Raw genomic sequence first — 22,157 nt, 5'->3', positions numbered from 1 at the left:
GAGATCCCACAGGACACCATCCGCCGACTCATCAGGAGCATGCCCAGACGTTGTCGGGAGTGCGAACAGGCACGCGGGGGCCATACACACTACTGAATCACATCATGAGTTGCTGTGATAAAATTCACACAAGTTGGATCAGCCTGTGATTTTATTTTTTTACTTTAATTTTCGGTGTGATTTTGAATCCAGCCCTCAATGGGTTGATGATTTTGGTTTCCATTGACCGTTGTTACGTAATTTTGTTCTCAACAAATTATACAATGTACATCAGTAAAGATTTTCAACTTGAATAATTCGTTCATCAAGATCTGATGTGTCCCTTAAGTGTTCCCTTAATTTTTTTGAGCAGTGTATTTTTGCGCAGTACATTGCATCTCTCTTGAATGCGCCACAAAAGTCATACCCCGCCCCTCAGTTTACTCCGGCGGAAGTAACTATGCTGCCGAGGTCACAGAGTCTGAAATTGTAGTTTTCCTTCAGTTTCAATTGAGCGGTTTTGTTATGAATACAGCAGAGATATTTTAATGACATTGAAGAACAGCTTGATAACATCGCTGGACACTTTGCGTTTCAGGGAGATGTCGGGGGCAGATTCTAAAGTAAAGGTAGGAATAAGAGCACGAGTTTAGTTTTTGGGACTGCCTTTGCTTAGCGTTGATTGGCGGAAACATTATTCACGACGATCGCATGCTATCATTGGTTACGGTAGGAGGAAACTATACGAGAGAAACCAGTGCGGGATTACAGTTCAAAATGTATGTTATTCCCATTAGTTGATACACTTCGTAATCACTAATCTCGAAGTTTTACATTAGAATTCACCTCAGTGTTCAGGGAATCGTTTATCAAAGCGTGGTCACTCGATGTTTCTGTGTAGGTCTTTTGAGTACCTGCCTGCAGTTCATACGGAAATGTGGAAAGAATAGTCTTGCTCAAACTCATCCATTCATACACACACACACACACACACACACACACACACACACACACACCCAACAACTGACACGCAATGAATCAGCATTCTTAATTTATCGGCATAAGGCAGTCCTGAGACAGTGGGTGGAGGGACTAGCGGACAAGGCACTATAGGGCAAAGACACTCGTTGCAGTGTTCTCCATATACACAGCCTTGTTGAGCCTAAGAAAGACCTTTTTTTCACCCCTGTCACGAAGATCCGTCTTTAAGTAACTAGTAGTATGGAAGAAGGACCTTATAAGTGTATTAGAGTGAGTAATGAAGGTTCCACTGAGTCTCTTTAACCTGGGCTTGTCTAACCAGCTGGACTGACTTATTAGGATGATTATTTATGATGATTGATATTCTCATTCAACAGGATGGAAATGGCAGAGTGAGTCGGGTCATCAGGATGGGGACCAGGAAGAGCCAGGTAATAATTTGTTAATTCATTCTCTAGATTAGACACTCAGGTATGTGGTTTATTTAATGCCATTGAGTTGACCACTATTCTATGGAGGTATTCAAATTGAGTTCAGTAGTTAATTATTATTAGTTTTTTAAATTAATGATTTAAAAAGACACTAGGCAGGAGGCAAATTTGACTGACTTTGGGGAGTCATACCTGCATACAGTATGTCATTTGTTACCTTTGACTGAATGTTAACTTGGTCACCAAACAGACAATTTGAAAAACTCTCTTTATTCAACCTTGTTATTTACTGATTACAAGTATGGATGTGAGTTTTTCAGTTGAGTGGTTAGGGAGGAAGAATAAATTGAGATGGGTGGGTCTGCATGTACTCATCAGATAAGAGCTCATCCCCAATCTGTCAACATTGTGATAGTCACTGACAAGTGTCTGTGGTCATGTGTCACAGGTGGTCTACAGGCTACTTAACTTACAAATGCATACATTAAGCCTTTGCCTGTATGAAGGCAATAGTGTCAGCATAGATAAATGATCTACTTGTATGATAAATTACAGTAGTAATGTCCAGCAAGCACATATGTCCTACATCTTTACATTTCAGTTGGCTCGCATTCAGACCGACTATGTGGCAGAGACACTTAAGGCTCTTTATCCAGATGTCCATCTGGAAATAGGTGAGGAAAAGTGGAGATGTGCATGCACAAAAATACTCTCATACAGCCATACACATGCTTGCTCTCTCTCTTTCACTCCATGACTCTCTATCTTCCTCTCCTCTGTCTGCCTTCCTTTCAGTCTCAGAACAAGTAGGAGTTTGTTTTTTGGAGAGAATGATGTAAGCCATAGAACTGGACTTACAGACAGTTCACTGTCTTAAGGTTTTGTTACTCCATCTTAGATATGGTGAAATGGATCTGATGAGCTCATCACTGGCTTTTATGGAAATCATTCAATTCACTGTTTGATTGTTTTCATTCCAGTTGCAATGTCCACAATTGGCGACAAAATCTTGGACACTGCTTTATCAAAGGTTAGTTCCCATTAACCGTTGTTTGATATTGTACTTAATTGTTGTTTTAGATGTTAGAGAATAATTTGATTATGATCAAACTATTGTACGATTGACTTGAAGTGTCATTGTTACTGTAGGCAAGAATGGTGGCATGACAATGTGTCCGGTCTGGTGTGTGTATTTCTGTGTCTCAAATGTTTCATCTTGCTGTTTCAGATTGGACAAAAAAACCTTTTTACGAAGGAACTGGAGAATGCTCTGGAGAAGAATGAGTATGTTTATATTGTTTTAATAAATATTGATTCATTGTGGGAGTTTCCTGGTAACAAGTGTCCTAAACAGCTCCCTCTGTTGACAAATCATAGAATTGCATTAATGTACTTGCTGTAATAACCAATAGGTCCATTTTTGTTATATGGAATGATTAAGGCTGATTATTGCAAAATCTTTGCTATCTAACTATAGCATAGAATGCAACCCAACTATAACCCTATTATACCCTCTCTTTCTTACAGGGTTGACCTGGTAGTGCACTCTTTGAAAGACCTCCCTACAACTCTGCCCACAGGGTTTACTATTGGAGCAGTGCTTCAGTGAGTACAGACCCAATAGCCAAAGCCACATAGTTGGAGAACTAAGTACTGGCAGTGTTGTTATGTCCTGAATTTTGCAAGTTGCAACAATGTATGACACAGGGAGATGCCGATGGCTTTCAGTGAATGTGCAAGATGAATGAATGTTCAGTTACGTCAATTAAGTTCTAAACTGACTTATGAAAATTTAATTTCGGTTTTACAAAATAAGTTTCCCTTTTGTGTTCTCATCCTTTCAAATGTTTTCTCAAGGCGTGAAAACCCCCATGATGCAGTGGTGCTACATCCAAAGAACACTGGACGAACCCTGGACACTTTGCCAGAGGGGAGGTAGGAGTTTGTCAGGAAAAGTAGCTGACAGTAGACTGACCACATAATGTCTCTTTGTCAAGCTTATGGCCATGACTTGTCATGTTATATTCAATGGATGTGATTTTAAGACCTAATCACTGACTCCTTGATATCCCGTCTGTCCCACAGTATAATTGGCACAAGCTCTCTGCGTCGGGCTGCCCAGCTGAAAAAAAGGTTTCCTCATCTGGAGTTTAAAGATATTGTATCCTTTTTCTAATTCAAACCACTGTGGCTTCTGTAGTGTATTAAATAGACTGTACTGTATGTCTATTGAGGTGAATGATATGTGGCCTGTCATTATTTCTTAACCTGGTAATTACAGCGAGGTAACCTCAACACGCGCCTGAAGAAGCTGGATGAGAAGGACGACTATGCTGCCATCATCCTGGCAGCAGCAGGACTGAAGAGGATGGGCTGGGAGGGACGAGTCAGCCAGGTACAGTCTACCCAGCAGTGCTCCTCATATCTCTGGTGGAACTATTAGTGTTTCATGCCTTATCCCTGGGCAATTATCACTGGGGAATCTTATTACAAAACTATGCAATTACACACATGGGGATTGTATGTTGTATCATACTGTAGCTACAGTCATAGCTGCTATAGGAATGAAAGGTTCGACTGTTGGGTTTGTCTCTACAGGTTCTCGGCCCGGAAGACTGCATGTATGCTGTTGGCCAGGTGGGTATATGTTGCTCACATGGGTACCTTCAGGCTTGGGGTTTGGTTATTTAATCCATCTGTTGGTTGCCTTTGTGTAAACACAGCGTATTGATCAGTTGTATCTAAACAACAGCTGTTCTCTTTTCAAACTGCTTGTATGCCAAAAGGAAACACCTGGGCTGTCAGCAGTTGTAACCGTTAGTGTGTGTGTGTGTGTGCATGCATGTGCATGTGTTTGTATGGAATCATTCTAAATTGATGAGTACAGGAAGAAAATTAAGGCATACTGTATGAATGAATCTTTGTCTGGTAAATGTAAACACTTTGTCTGTATAATGAAATTTAACTTAATAGAGACTGTTGTGTCTCCCAGGGGGCCTTGGCAGTGGAGGTGCGGGGACGGGATGGTGACATCCTCGAGATGGTGTCTACACTGCACCACCCAGAAACCGTGCTCCGCTGCATCGCTGAGCGCGCCTTCCTCAGACACCTGGCAAGTAAACCCTGCATCTCCCCACACCCTCTACATACAGATACATATGGTGCCAGCAGCCAGCTTTATATAAATGCTACATCAACATAATGATTCTCCATCTTGCCCTGTATTCACTTCACAATCGATTTGTGTTGGATCATAATTTGTGTGCATCATTACAGACAGATATTCTGTCTGTCTTTCTTAGTCATGTACTATCAATCTGACACTGACTCTTGCTTCTTTTGTACTCAGGAGGGAGGTTGCAGTGTACCAGTTGCTGTACACACAGAGGTGAAGAATTCAATGGTAAGGAATTAGTTGGGCATCTGATCAGAATTTGCAATAGATACAGAAAAGAGTCTGCAATAGAGAATAGTTCAGAAAATGTAAGAGACTGCACTATACTGGCATGACTACTTTGTGTGAGTGGGTGTGTTTGTTAATGCTTTTCTCTGTTCCAGCTCTCTCTAACTGGTGGTGTGTACAGCCTGGACGGGGCAGACAGCTTGAAGGAAGTCATGCAGACTAGCGTAGCTGCAGGCAACCAGGTCAGACAGGGGGAGCCCTCTCTCTCATGGTCATCATACTTATCATACACAGCCTGCCATATTCCTAATGTATCCCATTAAAGTGGATGTGATGTTTGTCTCACTGGTCGCCTCTACCACCCCTCTTTCAGGTAGAGGAATCGGCAGTCACCCAACATGTTGGGGTCACAGCCCACAACGTGCCACAGTTCGCCCAGGATGCAGCTGAGAAGCTGGGTGTTGACCTGGCCACCCTCCTGCTGAGCAAAGGAGCTATGGAAATTCTGACCACAGCCCGGCAGCTCAATGATGCCCGTTAAGGCCCTCTCTCACCACTCCTACTGTGCAAGCAGTCATCAGCATTTAAGACCCTTGACTTGAAAGTCTGGCATGGCCTTAAATAATGTTTACTCTGCACATGTGCAGATTCACCTCAGAGTTATATTATTGTATAAGCTAAATGTAGATTATCCTATTTATGTATGGCATACTGTCGTACCTCATGAGAATGGGTAAAAATGTAAAATATTTTGCAGATGCTGAGGGTTAAGAATGTACTACTGATTTCCTTTACAACTCCAACACTGATAAGCCTTTTACACACTGAGCCCTATGACAAGCCTTAAAACATCTCAGGGAAAGGGTTGCACATTTCTCATCTCTATTTCAACCTGATAAACAATAACAAGCATGCAACCCTGTGACACAATGGCTGCACACCTGAAGAAAGGAAAATTGCCTGGTCTTTGTGAAATTAACTTGGTGGCATCAATAAAATGTTTTGTTAGTGTCATATTAATGTCAAGTGTTCTTCATAGTGAATGTATAGTATTGTCAACCATCAACTCTGACATGAAAATCTATTGCCACGTTTGTGTTTATTGAGCTGTGCACTCTTGTAAGCCTTCATATCTGTAAAGTTGTCACTCAGCTCTAAATACTGACCAGGTTGTCTTCAGAAAACAAAATACTACAGAATTGTGCCCCACAGCCCTCCTATGGATGTAAACATTTACTGATGCTTGTATACAGAAGTAGTGTGTATATGTCCACAGGAACAGTAAAATAAACCATAAAAACATCACATTTGTAATTTAATTTCACTCCCATCTACCAGGTAGCCACCAACAGTAAATAGTGACTTGACTTAGGTTAGTGCATCGTATTGTTCCTGGAAAGCTATGCACATCTTTAATGGACCACAATTGTGGTCATTTGAGGAAAGCAAGTATACACATTCACACAAATAAATGAATGAATGTGAGAGAGACCCAATTTTAAATTACAATTTATCTTCCTGAGTGTCCTGGCCACTTAGCAGCAATGTGTAATTGATCAGTAGCAAGCCATTGTGCAACTGACTGATATCGCAATGACTGGACAAACAGTGATTTACCTTACGTCGTCTAGAATCAAAGCTTGTCATCATTAATTTAAAGGCAAATCCTCCAAGAGACAGCAGAGCCGATAGATAGCTTGTATCAAAAACATTTATTGCAACACAAAATCAAGCGCGAAAACGCAACGTCAAACGCGTGAACATAGAAAATAGGAATTTGCTTTTTAGAGAAGGTTTGAGTGGCCCTTAAAAGGGCCGTTGGGTTTTAAGTTCAGATATTTAGTTGCCAGCTAATATTCTTGAGATTGCGAGGAAGCCTTCTTTCCCGCCTTGCCAGAGCTTGGTGCGGCCTGTCCAGTCTTCTTTGGTAGCAAAACAGCCTGGATGTTGGGAAGGACACCTCCCTGGGCAATGGTCACACCGCCCAGCAGTTTGTTCAGCTCTTCGTCGTTGCGGACAGCGAGTTGCAAGTGACGGGGGATGATGCGGGTTTTCTTGTTGTCGCGGGCAGCATTTCCAGCCAACTCCAGGATTTCAGCGGTGAGATACTCGAGCACAGCAGCCAAATACACAGGAGCACCAGCCCCCACACGTTCGGCGTAGTTACCCTTTCGCAGCAGACGGTGGACCCGACCGACGGGGAACTGAAGACCAGCACGGGAGCTGCGGGACTTCGCTTTGGCACGGGCTTTTCCTCCAGTTTTACCTCTTCCAGACATATTGGCGACTTCAGATCACAAATCGTAAGCGATAATAGAAAGTTGTGGTTCAAAGAATGAATGATCAAATCGGAGAGTGCAGTGGAATATAAACATGTCCAACTTTATCCCACCCTCGAATTCTATTGGCCATACTAATGACAGAGAGGTTATGATTGGGTCTGAGAGTAAATTACTGAAAATAGCTCAACGCTCATTGGTGTAACAATGATATGTATAACATAGTAAACCAATCAGAGTAGTTGTTATTGCGGTACCGAGTTTGAGTGGGTGTCTTCTTCTCTTTATTGTTACTGGATCATATTTGTGTCCATCAAGTTTGTATTTTCCCTCCCATTTCAAGTTTTTGGGCGCAAAAAGAGATGCAGGAATATGACATTGTAGTCTATATCTGTACATTATTGTCACACAGTTCATTATATCACTAAATGACGTGTAATGCTCTATATATGTTTCTACTTTTCTTTTAAGTTATCCACACTGCATGACATCTAGAGAGATAATTCACATCATGCTCCTACCCTTATGCTCTAAATTCGCATCATTTCACTCAGAAGAAAAAATTACTTTTGGTGATTCCAGCATTTTTTTGGCAGCTTTTGTGATTCAGCTTCAATCACATGCAAATAACTCAAGTTTATGACAAAGTACAATGTGAGTTTTCAAAAAAATAATTTATTTCAAATAAATTAAACATTTAAATGATGACATATGCTCCAGATATATGAAAGGATCTCTAAGATTCAAAATTGTTTTGCTGTTTTTCCCATGACATTCAGACCAAAGGCCTACACCAAATTTAGAAGACAGGCCCAGTTAGGACTGCCTCAAATGCCAAACAAGCTGTAACTTTTAAGAAGTCATACCAACCTACTGTAATTTTACCTCTGCTATTTTATGACGAAAAATACAGATTGTGTGAGTGTACTTGGCAAACAGTATGCAATGATTATGAAGTCCTTCCTCTGAATAGAAGAGGTGGGCAGGGAACAACAATTATCCCTTTTCTACTACTGTATCACATTCCCTTTTTATAACATCAAATATACTGTAGGGATACAATACAAACTCAGAGGAAGTCAAAGTAATGTGATGTGTTTTGCTCTTCCGAAATACACAGGTACTACATACTGTATCTTATCGACAGAATGTACATTGAGTGGCAGCTCAGTGATTAACTTTTTCTTTTTCTTAAAAAGCACATATAGTAATAATGTGCAAGAGAACATTCATGTATGTACATCTTTACCTTTTGATTATGTTTATCTGTGAAGGGTAGAGCATATGTCCTGGAGGACTGCAACTTGGGAAAATCTTGCATTGCAACAGGGAAAATTGTAAAACCGTCTGAGGAAGTTCTGAAACTGTTTTAATTAACTAAACTATTTGCCCTGAAAGTAAGGAGGACTAAACTACCCACAGCAATATGCATCCTGTCTGTCTTTTAAAGTATTGCATGTCCTCAGTCAATATTGCTGTCTGACCCCTAGAGTATTACTAATAAAGAGGCTGGTTGAGTGAGGTTTTTTCATCATTTGATTTGAGACAAATTAGAGGCAATATTATCCTAACATTCCGCTTAATGATCTAAAAACTCAAATAAAAACACAGGCCTAGGCATACCTGTTTTGCTTTATGTATAGGATACAATTAGGAACAATATTATAAAAAGAATAAGCCACTATTAAAGTCAACATTATCACCAACTTAAGACAAGGGTTGATATTTGTTCTTCCACTAAGTCTTTTTTTTTTTTTTTTTGATCAACACAACTAAGCAGGAAAGAAAGCACACAGTCATGTCTCTACATAATGCACCTACCATGACTCAATATTCAGGGTGAACAGGGTAATCATTGTGTGTGAGTGCAAACAATACATATACCAATACAATTAACACAAGAAAAAGCTTTCAAGTGCTGTAAACAATCAGATAAAGTTCTAAAGTGCAACCAATAAAATCATAAATATCATCAATTAATTTGGGGAGGCCACACTCTCCCTCTACTGCCCTCTTGTGCTCAATTAGGCCTACAGCATTTAATTCCATTCAAGTTTCTTCCATCTCTGAATCCATCAAGCAGCAGGGGCTATTTCTTAAAATAAAAAGTTTTAATGAGCAAACCATTTTCTTTCCAAAATTTGTGATTCAGGACTAATTCCCTCCATTCTGGTGCAGTGCTTCTTGTCCAGAGGGAGAGTCCTCAAAGAGGTAGGCCAAAGCATTGAAGACATATATGTGACCACCCACCCGGGGTGCACTGCCTACAAAAACTGAATTCATGTCAAAGTCAGCTTCCCCATCTGATGATAAACACAGAGGACATGTGGATGGGGTCTGACTTACACTCTTACAACCAGTCCTTCCTCCTACCCCACCCACGCCAGTCAGTTTTCCGCTGTGTTTGTCCCTCCGTTGGTGGCACTGGCTTTGCCCTTCGACTTGGAAGAACGGAAAGAGAAGCGTTTGATGAGGCGTCGGGAGAAGCTGCCCGACTTCTTGCGGCCACCAGCAGTGGCAGAGGCAGAGTCGTTGTCAAGATGGGAGACATCCTCATGTGATTGGCTGAAGCTAGGGTCCTTCTGTCGGTTTCTTCTACGGAAAAGCAGCTTGGTCCCGCTGCGGAGGAAGCCCACTGGAAGACAAATGGGAGTAATATCATTGGATTTGATTGTTTGAAAGTTGGACAACATGCATATAACAACATGCAAATATTAACCAATTTGAACCCTCTAATTTCCTCTAATCAATATCTTTTGAATGCTTGGAAATTGTTTTTGGCTCCAGCTAGAACAGGATGAGCTTAGAGCAGGCCTGGGGCTCTGGCACCTTTATGGTCCTTGAGGCTGCGGGTCTCCAGGGCACCAGTGGACCCGGTCTCTGACTCCACATCATCCACAGAAGGCCGCTCTGACACATCAGAGGGGGTGGTCTCGTCTGGGTCCTGATGATGCCCTGCACCATAGTGGTTGGTGGCTCCGCCCTGCAGGGCAGCGTCCATGGCCGCAGCGTAGCCCAGCGACAGAGCAGAGTCATCTTCCGAGATGGGAACCTGAACCACCCATAGCCAGGAGTCAAGATAAACAGTATGAGGTGCATCAAGGGAAAAATACACACGCACACAAATACACAATAGTTTGATTTCCCATGTTTAATGAACACTGATGCATGTAATGAGTCAAATAATGTATTCTGTACTGTTGTAAATCATTTTACAACAGTCATCTTGCCACATCAATAGTGTGTATTGAATATAGAGTGCTGCGAAGCTGCAAAGAGTAACTCTGTGTTTGGATACCACTTCTAGGCTCTGACCTTTGACACACCAGAGATGATGAGAGTGCTCCTTTTGGTAGGAGTCCTCCTTGTTACCTTGCTGGCGGACTCTGTCAGCTGCCGAATCGCCGTCTCAGCAACAGGGTCCAGCCCATTAGAAAGAGGACTGTCCACTGGACAAAATACACACAAACACAAACCACGATTTGGTTGGTAAACTAGTTATGATGCTGCATATTACATTGAGACAGCTCTAGATATTGTGGCGTGGAACCACTTATGCTTATATTGTGCCCTTGTAGGGTAATTGGTCCCATGACAGCACTCACGGCTTAGAGTGGAGCTAGAGCTGGCCCTGCTGGCCCTGCTATGGAGGCCATCAGAGAGGATTGTGGGCCCTTTCTCTGTCACTTCGACTTTGGATGGGGACTGCGAGGGAGAGTCACCTGAGTCAGCACAGAGAGAGGGAGGAAGGATCAGTCACCATCACATCGTTTTCACCTAATCACTATCCGTATCACTGTCTGTGTGATCATAACAGCGCTCTCCCCATCCCTTCTGTATTCATGCTCACACAGACCTAGTTTCCGGTTGTGTTTGGGTCGTGACTGGATGGTAGTGACAGTGGTGACGATAGTGCCATCTGGCATGATGGTGCGATCCACATCCACCTTCTTGGTTGGAGTGAGAGAAGTACGAAGGGGTGTTGCGTTATGGCTGCCTCGGGGATCCCCTGCCTCCAGATACAGCAGCTGTAGGGGGAGACAAATCATCACTAATAATATGGCCAGTGTATGTGAAGTCATATACAATAAATGAGTAAAGAGAGAACTCATATTTGAATATACTTTAAGGAGCATTTGTGCTGTTACAGACACCAGTTTACACATTCCCACTTGATGGAACTGCAATTCTACTTCACATTAGACTCACCTCCAAGGAGACAGTAGCAGTGGGTGCCATCCCATGGCCTGAGCTGACTGACACCACATGCTGTCCAGTAGGAGCTCTGCGAGGGAGATCCAAGGCTAAAGAGGCATGGCCAGGTAAGAATTCTGCCAGAGAAAGGAACACATGGAGCTAAGCACATAGCTACCAAAGAACAAATTCACAGTGCTTTTTTTAATCTCTGTAATCTTAAAAAGAGACGATTGACTTTGCTGTGTCATTGCCAATCAAGAGGATGGAACAGGTTCTATGGTATAGCAGATAACTGCCTCGTATACAGAGGTGCCTTACGCTCCCCTTTGCTGCTCCGCTCCAGCAGTCTCACTCTTAGCTCTTTGGTTTCTGGGCCCAGGTCCCTGCAAAACACACAGTACAACACCTGGGGTGAATGTCATACAATAAGAGCACATTATCTATAAGATTTGACTTGATGGAAATCGAATAGTTCAACTACAGTACATTGTCGAAGCTGTAACTTACAGTGTGATGTCTTGGTTCCAGACCAGTGAGGCGACAGGCCTGGAGGGAGCAGACAGGAAGCGGGTCCTCCTCTCTGTGGAGGGCTGGTCCAGACTTAGGGCACAGCATAGCTCGCCTGAACTGGATGAGTGGCCTGCAGAAAAACACAGTAATCAGTACTGACCCTGGCACTGCAGTGGACAGTTCATGGGATAAGATGGTGGCTGATGGTGGAAGCTGACCTCCTCTGAGGCACGTGGCACTGAGCCGGCGGAGCAGCAGCCTGCGGAGGGGGACGCTCTGGGAGCTCAAACCCCCAAGAAGACGCTCTCTAGGGAACTGGGAAGAATTAGAGGTGAAATTAATTAGAGATCATATTCATGTGTTCATGCTAGAAATCGGAACAAATATTCTACTATCAGGGAGAAGAGAGTGTTACTTACTGCAGGGCTGGATACACAGGCCCTGAGGTTGAGGATCATGGCTGGTTGAGTGCTGTAGATAGTATCCTCCACCAGCTCCCCAATCATGTTCAAGTCAACCTCTGCATCGCTGTCCTGAGAAGAAAACACCATCCACCAAGGTCAGGCACACAATCAACTAATCAGCCAACAAATTCATCAGTTAACAATTGACAGGTTAGAAGGTGGTATTGAGAATGCTGGTGGTAACACTGCGAGATGCCTGTCCTGTCTCTCACCTCTCTCTGGAGCCTGCGAGGGGACACGGTCAGGGAGAGTGAAGGCTGCTGGGCGAGGGTCCAGGACACCAGCAGACCCTCCTCCTCGACCTCCTCCAGACACACCACCAGCTGAGGGAGGAATGGAGGATAGTGAGGACGTTAAAAGGGTGGTTGAAACACATGACGTAGCTGTTCCATTTAGTAGGCCTACAGCTCAACTTCATGGTATAGTTAAGGTTCTAATACTTGTTTTGGAAAGAGCGTTGATTACATGAAAATCAGTATCCACACACTAAAACAATTGACGTGAAAGGTCAGAGTTGTCACTATTTTGAGAGGCACACATGCAAATGTACAAATTCAATATGGCAATGGTGTTGTGTTATACCTGGGCCAGCATCGACTCTACAGTGATCTGGTAGGTACTCATGGAAACGGCTGCAGGTGACTGCTGAGTGACAGTCACTGGAAATGTTACTGTGTCAACCGCACAATTACACTGCAAAACCTGGAGATGGGAGAGAGAAGACAGTGATTAGAATGTCCTAGAAAAAAAATGAATGCAACTACGAGAGGTCTGTCTAGTGACCATAGCAGATCATGGAGTTGTTGTCATGTTTAGCTCAAAAGACAAACCATGACTGTTTGGTTGCTGTGTCAAAGTAACTTACTCACCATACTGTGAGCTGATTGGTCTGTGCAGGTCACACTATCTATGTTGGCAGAGGCAGGGAGCAGGAGACTGTTGTCGAAGGTTATCTGTATTGAGCTCTGAGGAAGAGAAGACAAACATACCAGGTATTTTACATCAGTCCCGTCTAGAGAATTGAACACAAGAGGGGGAAGTGTTTAAGCAATCCCATCAGCAATGATACAGATTATGTTAGAGTTGGCCTTGCCAGTCAGGTTGCTTAAACCTCTATTAGCTGATGAGACTTCACTTCTCCTTTCACTCTGTGAAATGCAAATAAATCTGAGCCTTTCCTATAGTCAAATATCACTCTAAAAGCTCTCCAGCAGCAAATGTGATAGGCTTTCCCATATCAATAACACAACTACGTATTTTGGGAATTCTGATTTATACAGTACAGTTAATTATTTCATATATAGGTCACATTAACAAATGGGTGTAAAAATTACAAGGAGCAAGAAAGAGCACATACACATAAGGCAATCAATTACAGAGGTCAGAAACAGGAAATGGTGGACATACATAACAGTTCCCTGCCAAATCAACAACTTCCAGATATTTGTACCACCAGATTTATGAGAGAAAGAAACAAGATGCATATAGTGCCATAAGATTATTATGCCAAGTATGTAGCTGCCACATATTGTGGCTGGTGGGTGAAAAATGCTAACTCTTCCTTGCAGCGCTCTCACTGTGATAATACATAATATGCTTGTGTCAGTGTTCACCATCATGAGCTAGCATGCCTAAAAAATTAGAACTTACAAGGAGCAGTAACACTAAGAATAATACAAGCTTCAAAAATCAAATTATGTGTAATGTGAGTATGACAGGGCAGGACTGCAGTGGCTTCAGCGCATAATGTGGAGAAATGTGGTTGGGTACACTTTGCTGGCAAGCACTGTGAGGAATTGGCAAGAAGATTAAACATATGCTCAGCTACAAATGCAGCATGGCTGACACACTTGTTAACAAGGGCTTATTTAATGACCTGCCATGATGGTTTCACATGTTCATATCCGTGTTGTGGGCAGGGCTATCCCTAAGTGCGTGTGGTTGACGGCATACACCACCCCAGTCTCTGGTCTCAATGACACAACAAATCAAATCAATGGTCAGACAAACAGTGGTAGCTCCAGCAGTCATGCTGTTCTTGTTTGTCAAATGCTTTGCCAATATGACAACGGTACCACAGGCAAGAGCAATGATTGAGGGACCCTTGTTGAATTTCTCTGGTTCTCTCCCGCTCTGTGCCTGTGCCAAAGGATTAGCAGCTCTGTATCATAAGTAGCTTTAACTGGCTCAGGAGTGGTCAAAATCCTCTATTGACAGGGCATATGTTCCTCAACATCCAAGTCCAATTCCCATCAAACATAATTGATGGGGAGCAGACAGAAGTGGTGATGGTGTGTGTGTGTGTGTGTGTGTGTGTGTGAATGTGTGGAGAGATGGGTTGGGAGAGAGAGAGATTGCCAACCTGAGGGGCGAGAGGCCAGAATTGATGCTGCATTCCTACAGTACATGGATCACGCAGCAACACTGCAGTCACACGACTAAACCTTCTATCCTACTGTGAGTACTACAGTTTGTGCTCAGTCACCTGTAGTTCCACTGTGCAGTGCAAAATGCGATTTTGATTGCATGGTGTGGCTAGACCACCCTGTTGATACCATTTTGCATGACTATCGATGGTCATTTGCCTTCAGTATGAGCTATGCCCATCTAATTTACATAAAACAACAACCGGCCTGACAAACATTTCCCCTGGCCAAGAGGTCAATTCAGTGCAATTGTTTGGTAGAAACTTCTTAACGTCATTTACTTTTAATTCCTCAGGCTCTTTTTTAACAACAATTATTGATCTGTGCTATGGCATGGCTGGCCTTAATAATGAGAGGTGTGCCGAGGGTTTGATCACTCACTGACCAATCAAAACGTGTTATATAGCCAAATATATGAGGAGCTCAATGAATGTTGGGTACGAAAAATAATCCAAAATGTTCTGACTCTTCCAACAGATATCTAATCAACAATGTGTCAGGTATCTTTACCTGCTAACAGAATACTTTAAGTATTTCATTTTTATTGCAAAAACTTAAATAAAGACAAAATCTTTGAGATGATTCACATTTTTTTCAGTATGTGTTAGAGGTAATTTAAAAAATGTTTAATTAGGATTACAACATTTTGATACATGATCTTTCTTATGGAGAGATTTGATCCCCCTTGTTTCTTCTGTACGTTACAGCATACTGTACAAAGCCTTAACTAAGTAATGGATGGAATGTCATATTCCTCTAACTACTGATCCTCTTGAATTTTGAAAACATCACATAGGTCACCAATTTACTCCGCCATTATAACCACCATTTCGGTAGTGACATCATGGTTGCGGTTGTGACCGCAACAGTGTAGTAGCAATACTGAATCTTTGTGTCGCATAGATGCAAATGATCTATAAATAGAAGAACAACAATTGAATTATGGAAGATTTATTTAAACTCATAGATATGTTTAACAGCCAAATAAGTGAATATTTATGAAGTTTATGATATATAATATGACAAAATATAACAGTCTGTCACTACCTCAACAAAATGTAAGGTCCCATTTCAATTGAAACAGAACTCAAATAAAGCCTCCCACCTCAGCGCACAGTAATTTGCCAATCTTGGCATTATGATTTGAAAATACTATAAGCTGAACTTCTGTAAATGCAGAAGTTCACACACTTCTGTAAATGCAGAAAATGGAGCCTTACTGTATAAGCTAATATGACCATTTACATTATGCATATCTATAAATGACCCTTGAGTTTAAATTTGACAGAACAAAACAACAAATATATGTGGGCAATCCAGGAGGTTGTGTGTTTTCCTGCCAAAATGTGGACGCTGAACCTTCATTGCAGATCCAATTATCAATTGGCTTAATCACAAAGCCAAGACCAGGTGCAGATGAATCATAACCGTTGTTATGTCTGTTATACCACTGAAGGCTACATCCACATCCAGATTCACAATCACACAGTAAGATTGAAGATCATATATCTTTCACTTGCTACACTGTATACAACCATTGTCAATCTTGCCAAGCAAACTTGTGAGAGGACCACAATGGGAATAAGTCCTTGACTTTGTGGACTGTCTTCTGTGATTTTATTAATACACATGTATGTTTTTTAATATTATGTGAGCTTGTTTTTTTATTGCCATATAAACTAAACTTAAACTATATTCTGCAACCCCCCAACATCATTTCACTGCATCTGATGCTCTGTGGTTTGACTAGTACAGGGTGAGAGTAGAGGAGGGTTGAAAAGTGCCTGTATGTCTCTCTCTCTCTCATGGAGAAACAGAGAGAGTCCCAGCTACTGTGGTGTCCTTCTAATCCACCATAGTAGCTGTATCTACAGGGGGTATTTCTGGAGAGAGACCAACCCCAAGGACAGTCATGGTGTCACTTTATGTTTTTCAGTATCCTGAACCCTCTGAGGCTGGGTGCCTAATACACTCTGAAGGGCGTTCAGAGCAACTAGAAATATCCATCTCTACTACACTCAAACCCAAGTTGGCCCCTGTCGCCCTCCCAACACACAAAACGGTGCTTAATTTCCAAGAAAACCATTGATCTCCAAAAATTGCACCTACAGTACCAACTGAAAAGGAAAGCATAGACAACAGAGAAATACTTCATGGCATCCTGCAGTCAGCAAATGAAGTTTCAATTGATACCTACCCATGATGACTCATTGTGTCTATTCAGACTAGTTCTTTTTGTGTATACAACAGGAAATCATGGAGGATGTAAAAAGTATAGAAGTACAGAAATGCACAAAAGTAACATATCCTGCGTAAGGGAAATTAAGAAATAAGATTGAGGGCAGCTGTCACTCGAGTGAAACAGAAACAGTAAGCATTTAGCCTATTGTCCAACAAAGCCCCAGGCACAGAGAGGTAGGGAGAGAGAAAACATTGTCTGCTGACTAACTCAAGGCCAATTTATAATTGCAGATCTGCAAGCCCATCAACAAGGAGCCTTCTTTCCTCCAGATGTACAACAATGCTCAATCCTGCTCCTCCCACAATTACTGCCTGTATAACAATGTAGGTTTACACATTAGCCAGAGGCGTCTGTATATGTCTGTGTTAATCAATAGAGGTGGTGTACTGTAAGAGTGAACAGATCTACATTATCCAATTGTGTGTGTGTCTATGCCTATGTATGTGTACTTACACATATGTGTATGTGCTCTCAGAGGACGTCCTTCTGTTGACATGGTCACACACAACCAACTGTGCTGAGGCCTAATGCCAAATCCTTGGATTACAGAGAGAAAAAGAAAGGGGAAATCTTCTTAGCGACCCTACATCATTATTGAACTGGAGGTGGACTGGACACAGACATGGTGGGAGAACACATCTGTAACACATGTTCCAACATCAAGTTCTCACACTCTCCCTGGGTGGCACATCCCTGTGATGTTTCAAAGTAGTGATTGATACCGTAATTAATATAAATGATCAGGGGTTTAGCAGGTCACAATTTAGCAGTACATCTTAAGTCTATATGACAACATTATTCTCTCTGTACACAGTAGCAGTCTTTTTCCCATTCACATAGGCATAAACACATCAGATCCCCTGTCCGTCCCTCACCACCAGCACATCAGTAACCTGATTAAAGTGGTACTGTGGTACGGTGTTTGCAGGCCTGATTAACAGGCATTCCAATTTTCTGTTCATACATCTTCAACTTTAGGAGAGTGGGTGGGTGAGGAGGACACGGTCCCTCACACCCGTCACACTGTATCAGACTCTTGGGTGTCAGGCGTCGGGTGTCTCACGCACGCACGCACGCACACTCCTGTCTCTGACCTCCTCACTTCTGTGCTGTCAGTCCTCATAGCCTCACAGTGGTTGTGTGTCTGGGACATGGTTTACTATGGCAGCCTGACACAACCTAGCACCATGCAGAGATACACAAATGTCAGGACAAGGCCATAGAGGAGACACATCCTAGCCCCTACACCTTAGACGTGTGTATAACTGAAAGGATTATATAAACAAGAAGGTGACAGCTCCACCTTGCTCTTTTATTAGCTAGATGGAATTTTCTTTCTAAAACCCATCTAAACCTTTCAGATCTTTACATGTGTCTAGGGTGTAGTGACCAGGATTTGTTTGCACACAGGGCCAGACATTACCCAGTAGAGTGTCAGGTGGGGAGGGTGGGGAGTGGAGCCAGAGACGAGTAGTGGGGAGTAGTCTCTGGCTCCACTCCCCACCCTCCACACCTGACACTGACACTGGCAGAGTAGTACTTTTACAGTAAACACAAATAAAGTAATTCCCTGGTAGTGTGTTCATGTGAGTATGTCACTATTTTCATTGGGGGATATAGTGAACAATAACATCTCCTGTTTATCTGAAGGATATGATCATAATGATACAGTATAATGTATGAATAGTTGCATCTTGAAGCTGCTCTTATATCATTAGGGAAGTATTGTATGCCATGTATGGTATATCAGCTCATTACTACATCCATGCATGATGCCAGGGCAGCACTTTGGGTTAATGTAATAATGGATTCATGTTTCTCAATCCCTGAGTAATGACACTGATGCCTTTTCTTCTAGGTCCTCTTTTCCTCCAGCTGAGCTCATATTTTGCCCAATGCAGAAACATAATCATGATGATACGTAGGTCAGTGCTGAACGTGAGTCGCAGACACCATGGTTTGGGTTGTTGCCGAGGTGTCCATTTTCGAGTGGCCACGGCAACATGTCTGGCAGGTGGCAGGTGCTTGTGTGAGGAACAAGAGTGTGATGTGGCCCAGCACTGGCTACCTAAAACTCGTCATACCACAGCAATGTGCAACCCCACCGGCAGGTTTTTCAGGTCAGGTGTATTTGAGTATGAGGGGTGAGAGAAGGAACAAGAGAACCAGAGACATCTGACACAAAACCATGTGACCACATGCTCATGCTAAACAATAGCAGAGTGTGGAAAGGAAGTTTATGGTGGAGTGGTGTTGCCTTCCAATAGGTTATAGGTGAAAAGTTACATTCTTGTTGGGCCTTGGAGGATGTTAGAGGGGCGGGGCGTGAAAGTGTTATTAAATCAGGGGTGAGTGAGTGACACAATGCATACCTTCCACAACAAATGAGACTTAATAACTGCCTATTACTGTGAATGGAATAAAGACAACTTCAAGTCGTGAGACCAGGTGTTGTAATGAGTTGCAGATATTTAGCAATGAGGGACATTAGGTAGCTCTACTAGCCTTGGCTTTTGGCCACAGCTCACAAATTAAACACCACATGGGTAAACAGCTTCTTTCTGTTTCATCTGCTCCTGACGTACTTACTGACTGTGGAATTTAGAATTAAGAAATGTTGCTGTGTTCTGAAATCCCTGACAACGTGGGCTATATCTGGGTTACTGAACTGGCAAGAGACAGAATGGAAATGGTGTGCAAGCATTTTTAAGTACTTCAATACATGCTTTTTAAATTGGAATCACAATAAAACAGGATCCGACCCTTTTAATCAAATTGTGCTACAGTAATATGTTAAAGGTAGTGTGGAAGTTATGAAGTGACACATTCTGCAAGAATGTAAAGCTGAACCATGCCTCAATATTTTTCCTAAAGTATATACACTATCATTCTTGCTCCAGGGTACTATTGTTTGCTGTGGAGTGATCATCAGCCTAATCAAGCAACCTCCTAGATTGGACTAAAGAGGGATATTCTGCTGTTTGTTCCAACAATGGGTTGATAAGCCTTGTAGGTCATAATGGGAGCAGGGTGCCGGAGCTCTTGGAAGTGTCCTCTTTCACTCTGGGGAGTAGCAGTGGGGGGGGTGGTAGAGGATTTCATTGCCCATGGGGCAGTCTAAGCAGCGTCTTTGATACACCCACATCAAAGGAAGTGTTTAAATAAGGGAAAAGGACCTTTAGAGACTGCTGTCTGCCTCAAACACAGGACTAACAACAGTCAGGGATAGACAGAGTCTACTGACGTGAAATCACACAGCCAAGGGCTTATGCATGAAAATCCTACATACAATTGTTGTGCATTACTCAGTAAAAAAGAGAAGCTCCCAAATGGATGCTGCATCTTGAGCATTCAATTATAAATGTGGAGGGCATATGAAGGCATTCTTCAAAGACTAGTGTTGCCTTCTCTTCACTTTCCTTGATTTATAACTCAACTAACTAACACTAAGTTATGTGTTACCACAGGGGTAAACAGGGGACAAATATAAGGCATGGATGTTCATACTTGGCTGGGTTGGGTAGGATAGTCTCCCCTTTCATGTGTGTATTGATTCAGTGCAGTTACACAAGAACCTGCTTCAGTCCTGCTTATCGTGACACTCCAACTCCCACACCTCCAATGATGAGTAGCCCTGCCTGTGTGCCTACACATACTGCCAGCAAATATGGACACAAAACGTAGGAATACACACACAAATGGATAAATTACTTGTGGTTACCGATAGAAGTCCCTGTATCTTAAATGTAAACTGCTACTGCGATGTTCAACAGTAACTGTAAAAAGCAAGTGTGTGCAGATAACTTTGTATTGGCTGTACATATTCTCAATAAGAGATAAGTCAGTGAGCTTAAATGCACAGATCTGTAAACCACAAACATTTTTTTTGATGAAGTCATCAAGCTTACACTATTGTACTGCAGAACAATAGCCTAGAGTTTAGCAATAACAGCCAACAAATGTCACAACAACTTACCCCATTCCTGCAAGCTTGCTCATTGAGTGCTCGGACCCAAGCTCTCTGCCAGTGTTCCCGGAAAGACTTGAAGTTGAACAGTGAGGTGAGTAGGCCCTTGACCCCAGCCTCCGAGGCTGTCCCCCCATCCCGGCCAAACCTGAGCTTGAGCAGGGACCCCCACACACCTCCGGCCTGTGTCTGATGGGACAGAGTGAAGGGGAGCTGCCAGAATGTGTCCCCCCTGTTCTGGGTTGCTGACTTGGGGCTCTTGAGACGTAGTACAGCCAGAGAGTACTGGACCAGCCAGGCCAACACGATCAGCAGGGAGGCCAGGAAGAGCCCCACCAGACACAGCCAGCTTATGTCCTGGAGCATCATCATGCACTTCTCTGGCTTCTCATATCATTGGAGTATGAAGATCACGTCTGGGACTACTCTGCATGTGGAGAGGGCCAGAGAAATTCAGTCTTTGATAAGATTTAAAAAACATTTTTGAGAGGAATATTGGATGGTAGAAAGCAAGATGTCTCTCATATAGATGGACACACAAATGAGAGAGGATCACAAGTTGCCAAAACATATTTCAATAGCCAATGGGGGGTTGCCATCTTACCACTTACAGTACATTAGGAATGCCCAAGAAGACAGCAGTGAATATATGTGCGCTTTTGGCTACGTAGGTCACATAAAAACGCTGCATGTGCGTTCACAGCCGAGTATACACAGTAGTTGCGTCGTCAGTAGGCTATAGGCTATCAAAATGTTGCCAATTTAATATTGTGCAGACATGCATACAAACATAAACCATGCATGAACAAGACGTGGCTATGTTGTTGTTCTCGATGACGCAAAGCTTAACACAGCAAAATAAACAATTACCGTTTTTATTCTGGAACGGTCCGATGTGCAACCATCAGTGGAGCATTGACAGCAAGGAAGGTAACAAGTAGCGGGCTACATGTCGATGGCCAGCAGCTACGGTTACATTGTGTCAATATTCCGAATATGCTGTAACGCGACTTCGCGAGTCATCTTCGGTGGATCGATGTGCAGTTATTTGGTCAGTGTGCAATTATCAATTTAATAGTTTGCTTTTACCTCTCACTCTAAACGGATTATTATCCAATACAGTGCTCCCATAATTGCGATTATAGCCTACCCCCTCCCACCTCTGATCCAGTACAAAGTCGGCAATGGTATTGCGCAGGAACCGAGGAACTGTCAAATTGTAGCACAAACAGCGTGTGCGCGAAACCTACATTTAAAGGGCCATGCAACATTACGCAC

General features: G+C 42.7%; 3 protein-coding genes across 5 annotated transcripts; 1 reads left to right on the top strand and 2 right to left on the bottom strand.

Moving 5' to 3' along the window:
• Window positions 1–432: 432 nt before the first annotated feature.
• On the top strand, window positions 433–6,099 carry hmbsa (hydroxymethylbilane synthase a). 2 transcript variants are annotated; one of them, XM_083697448.1, is made up of 14 exons: window positions 433–608; window positions 1,338–1,391; window positions 1,993–2,065; window positions 2,372–2,421; window positions 2,620–2,675; window positions 2,919–2,996; window positions 3,249–3,326; window positions 3,477–3,552; window positions 3,673–3,786; window positions 3,990–4,028; window positions 4,384–4,503; window positions 4,741–4,794; window positions 4,950–5,036; window positions 5,168–6,099. In XM_083697448.1, exons 1-14 carry the CDS (start codon window positions 528–530, stop codon window positions 5,333–5,335), a joined length of 1,128 nt encoding a protein of 375 aa, XP_083553574.1. In that variant the 5' UTR covers window positions 433–527; the 3' UTR covers window positions 5,336–6,099. The 2 variants fall into 2 exon arrangements, with proteins under 2 accessions (XP_083553574.1, XP_083553575.1); XM_083697449.1 differs by lacking the exon at window positions 433–608 and adding an exon at window positions 1,015–1,230.
• A 388-nt stretch (window positions 6,100–6,487) lies between these two features.
• Window positions 6,488–7,172, bottom strand: h2ax (H2A.X variant histone). Its single transcript, XM_083697450.1, has one exon. The coding sequence runs from the start codon at window positions 7,071–7,073 to the stop codon at window positions 6,645–6,647; it is 429 nt and encodes a 142-aa protein (XP_083553576.1). The 5' UTR covers window positions 7,074–7,172; the 3' UTR covers window positions 6,488–6,644.
• A 562-nt stretch (window positions 7,173–7,734) lies between these two features.
• Window positions 7,735–22,019, bottom strand: c2cd2l (c2cd2 like). Of its 2 annotated transcripts, none has more exons than XM_083689984.1 (15): window positions 21,750–22,019; window positions 20,889–21,306; window positions 13,114–13,209; window positions 12,827–12,946; window positions 12,457–12,567; window positions 12,200–12,313; window positions 11,999–12,095; window positions 11,778–11,910; window positions 11,589–11,653; window positions 11,283–11,404; window positions 10,930–11,101; window positions 10,679–10,795; window positions 10,389–10,522; window positions 9,903–10,125; window positions 7,735–9,708 (listed from the first exon to the last, which is right to left on the bottom strand). In XM_083689984.1, the coding sequence occupies exons 2-15, from the start codon at window positions 21,249–21,251 to the stop codon at window positions 9,461–9,463; spliced, it is 2,115 nt and encodes a 704-aa protein (XP_083546110.1). In that variant the 5' UTR covers window positions 21,252–21,306; window positions 21,750–22,019; the 3' UTR covers window positions 7,735–9,460. The 2 variants fall into 2 exon arrangements, with proteins under 2 accessions (XP_083546110.1, XP_083546111.1); XM_083689985.1 differs by having other exon boundaries at window positions 10,446–10,522.
• Between the last annotated feature and the right edge of the window lie 138 nt (window positions 22,020–22,157).

The sequence above is a fragment of the Argentina silus genome (assembly GCF_951799395.1).
Source record: "Argentina silus genome assembly, chromosome: 2".
In the NCBI taxonomy this organism is placed as follows: domain Eukaryota; kingdom Metazoa; phylum Chordata; class Actinopteri; order Argentiniformes; family Argentinidae; genus Argentina; species Argentina silus.
This window is presented reverse-complemented; position numbering and strand designations above follow the sequence as displayed.

Bases quoted from the DNA above. Each gene is read 5' to 3' on its own strand.
- hmbsa (XM_083697448.1), top strand. From the start codon at position 528: ATGACATTGAAGAACAGCTTGATAACATCGCTGGACACTTTGCGTTTC. The intron at 1,392-1,992 runs GTAATAATTTGT...TTTACATTTCAG, and splicing joins TGGGGACCAGGAAGAGCCAG to TTGGCTCGCATTCAGACCGA. The intron at 3,553-3,672 runs GTATCCTTTTTC...TGGTAATTACAG, and splicing joins ATCTGGAGTTTAAAGATATT to CGAGGTAACCTCAACACGCG.
- c2cd2l (XM_083689984.1), bottom strand. From the start codon at position 21,251: ATGATGATGCTCCAGGACATAAGCTGGCTGTGTCTGGTGGGGCTCTTC. The intron at 12,947-13,113 runs GTGAGTAAGTTA...TCCCATCTCCAG, and splicing joins ACCAATCAGCTCACAGTATG to GTTTTGCAGTGTAATTGTGC. The intron at 9,709-9,902 runs GTGCCAGAGCCC...TTTGTCTTCCAG, and splicing joins CAGCCTCAAGGACCATAAAG to TGGGCTTCCTCCGCAGCGGG.
- h2ax (XM_083697450.1), bottom strand. From the start codon at position 7,073: ATGTCTGGAAGAGGTAAAACTGGAGGAAAAGCCCGTGCCAAAGCGAAG.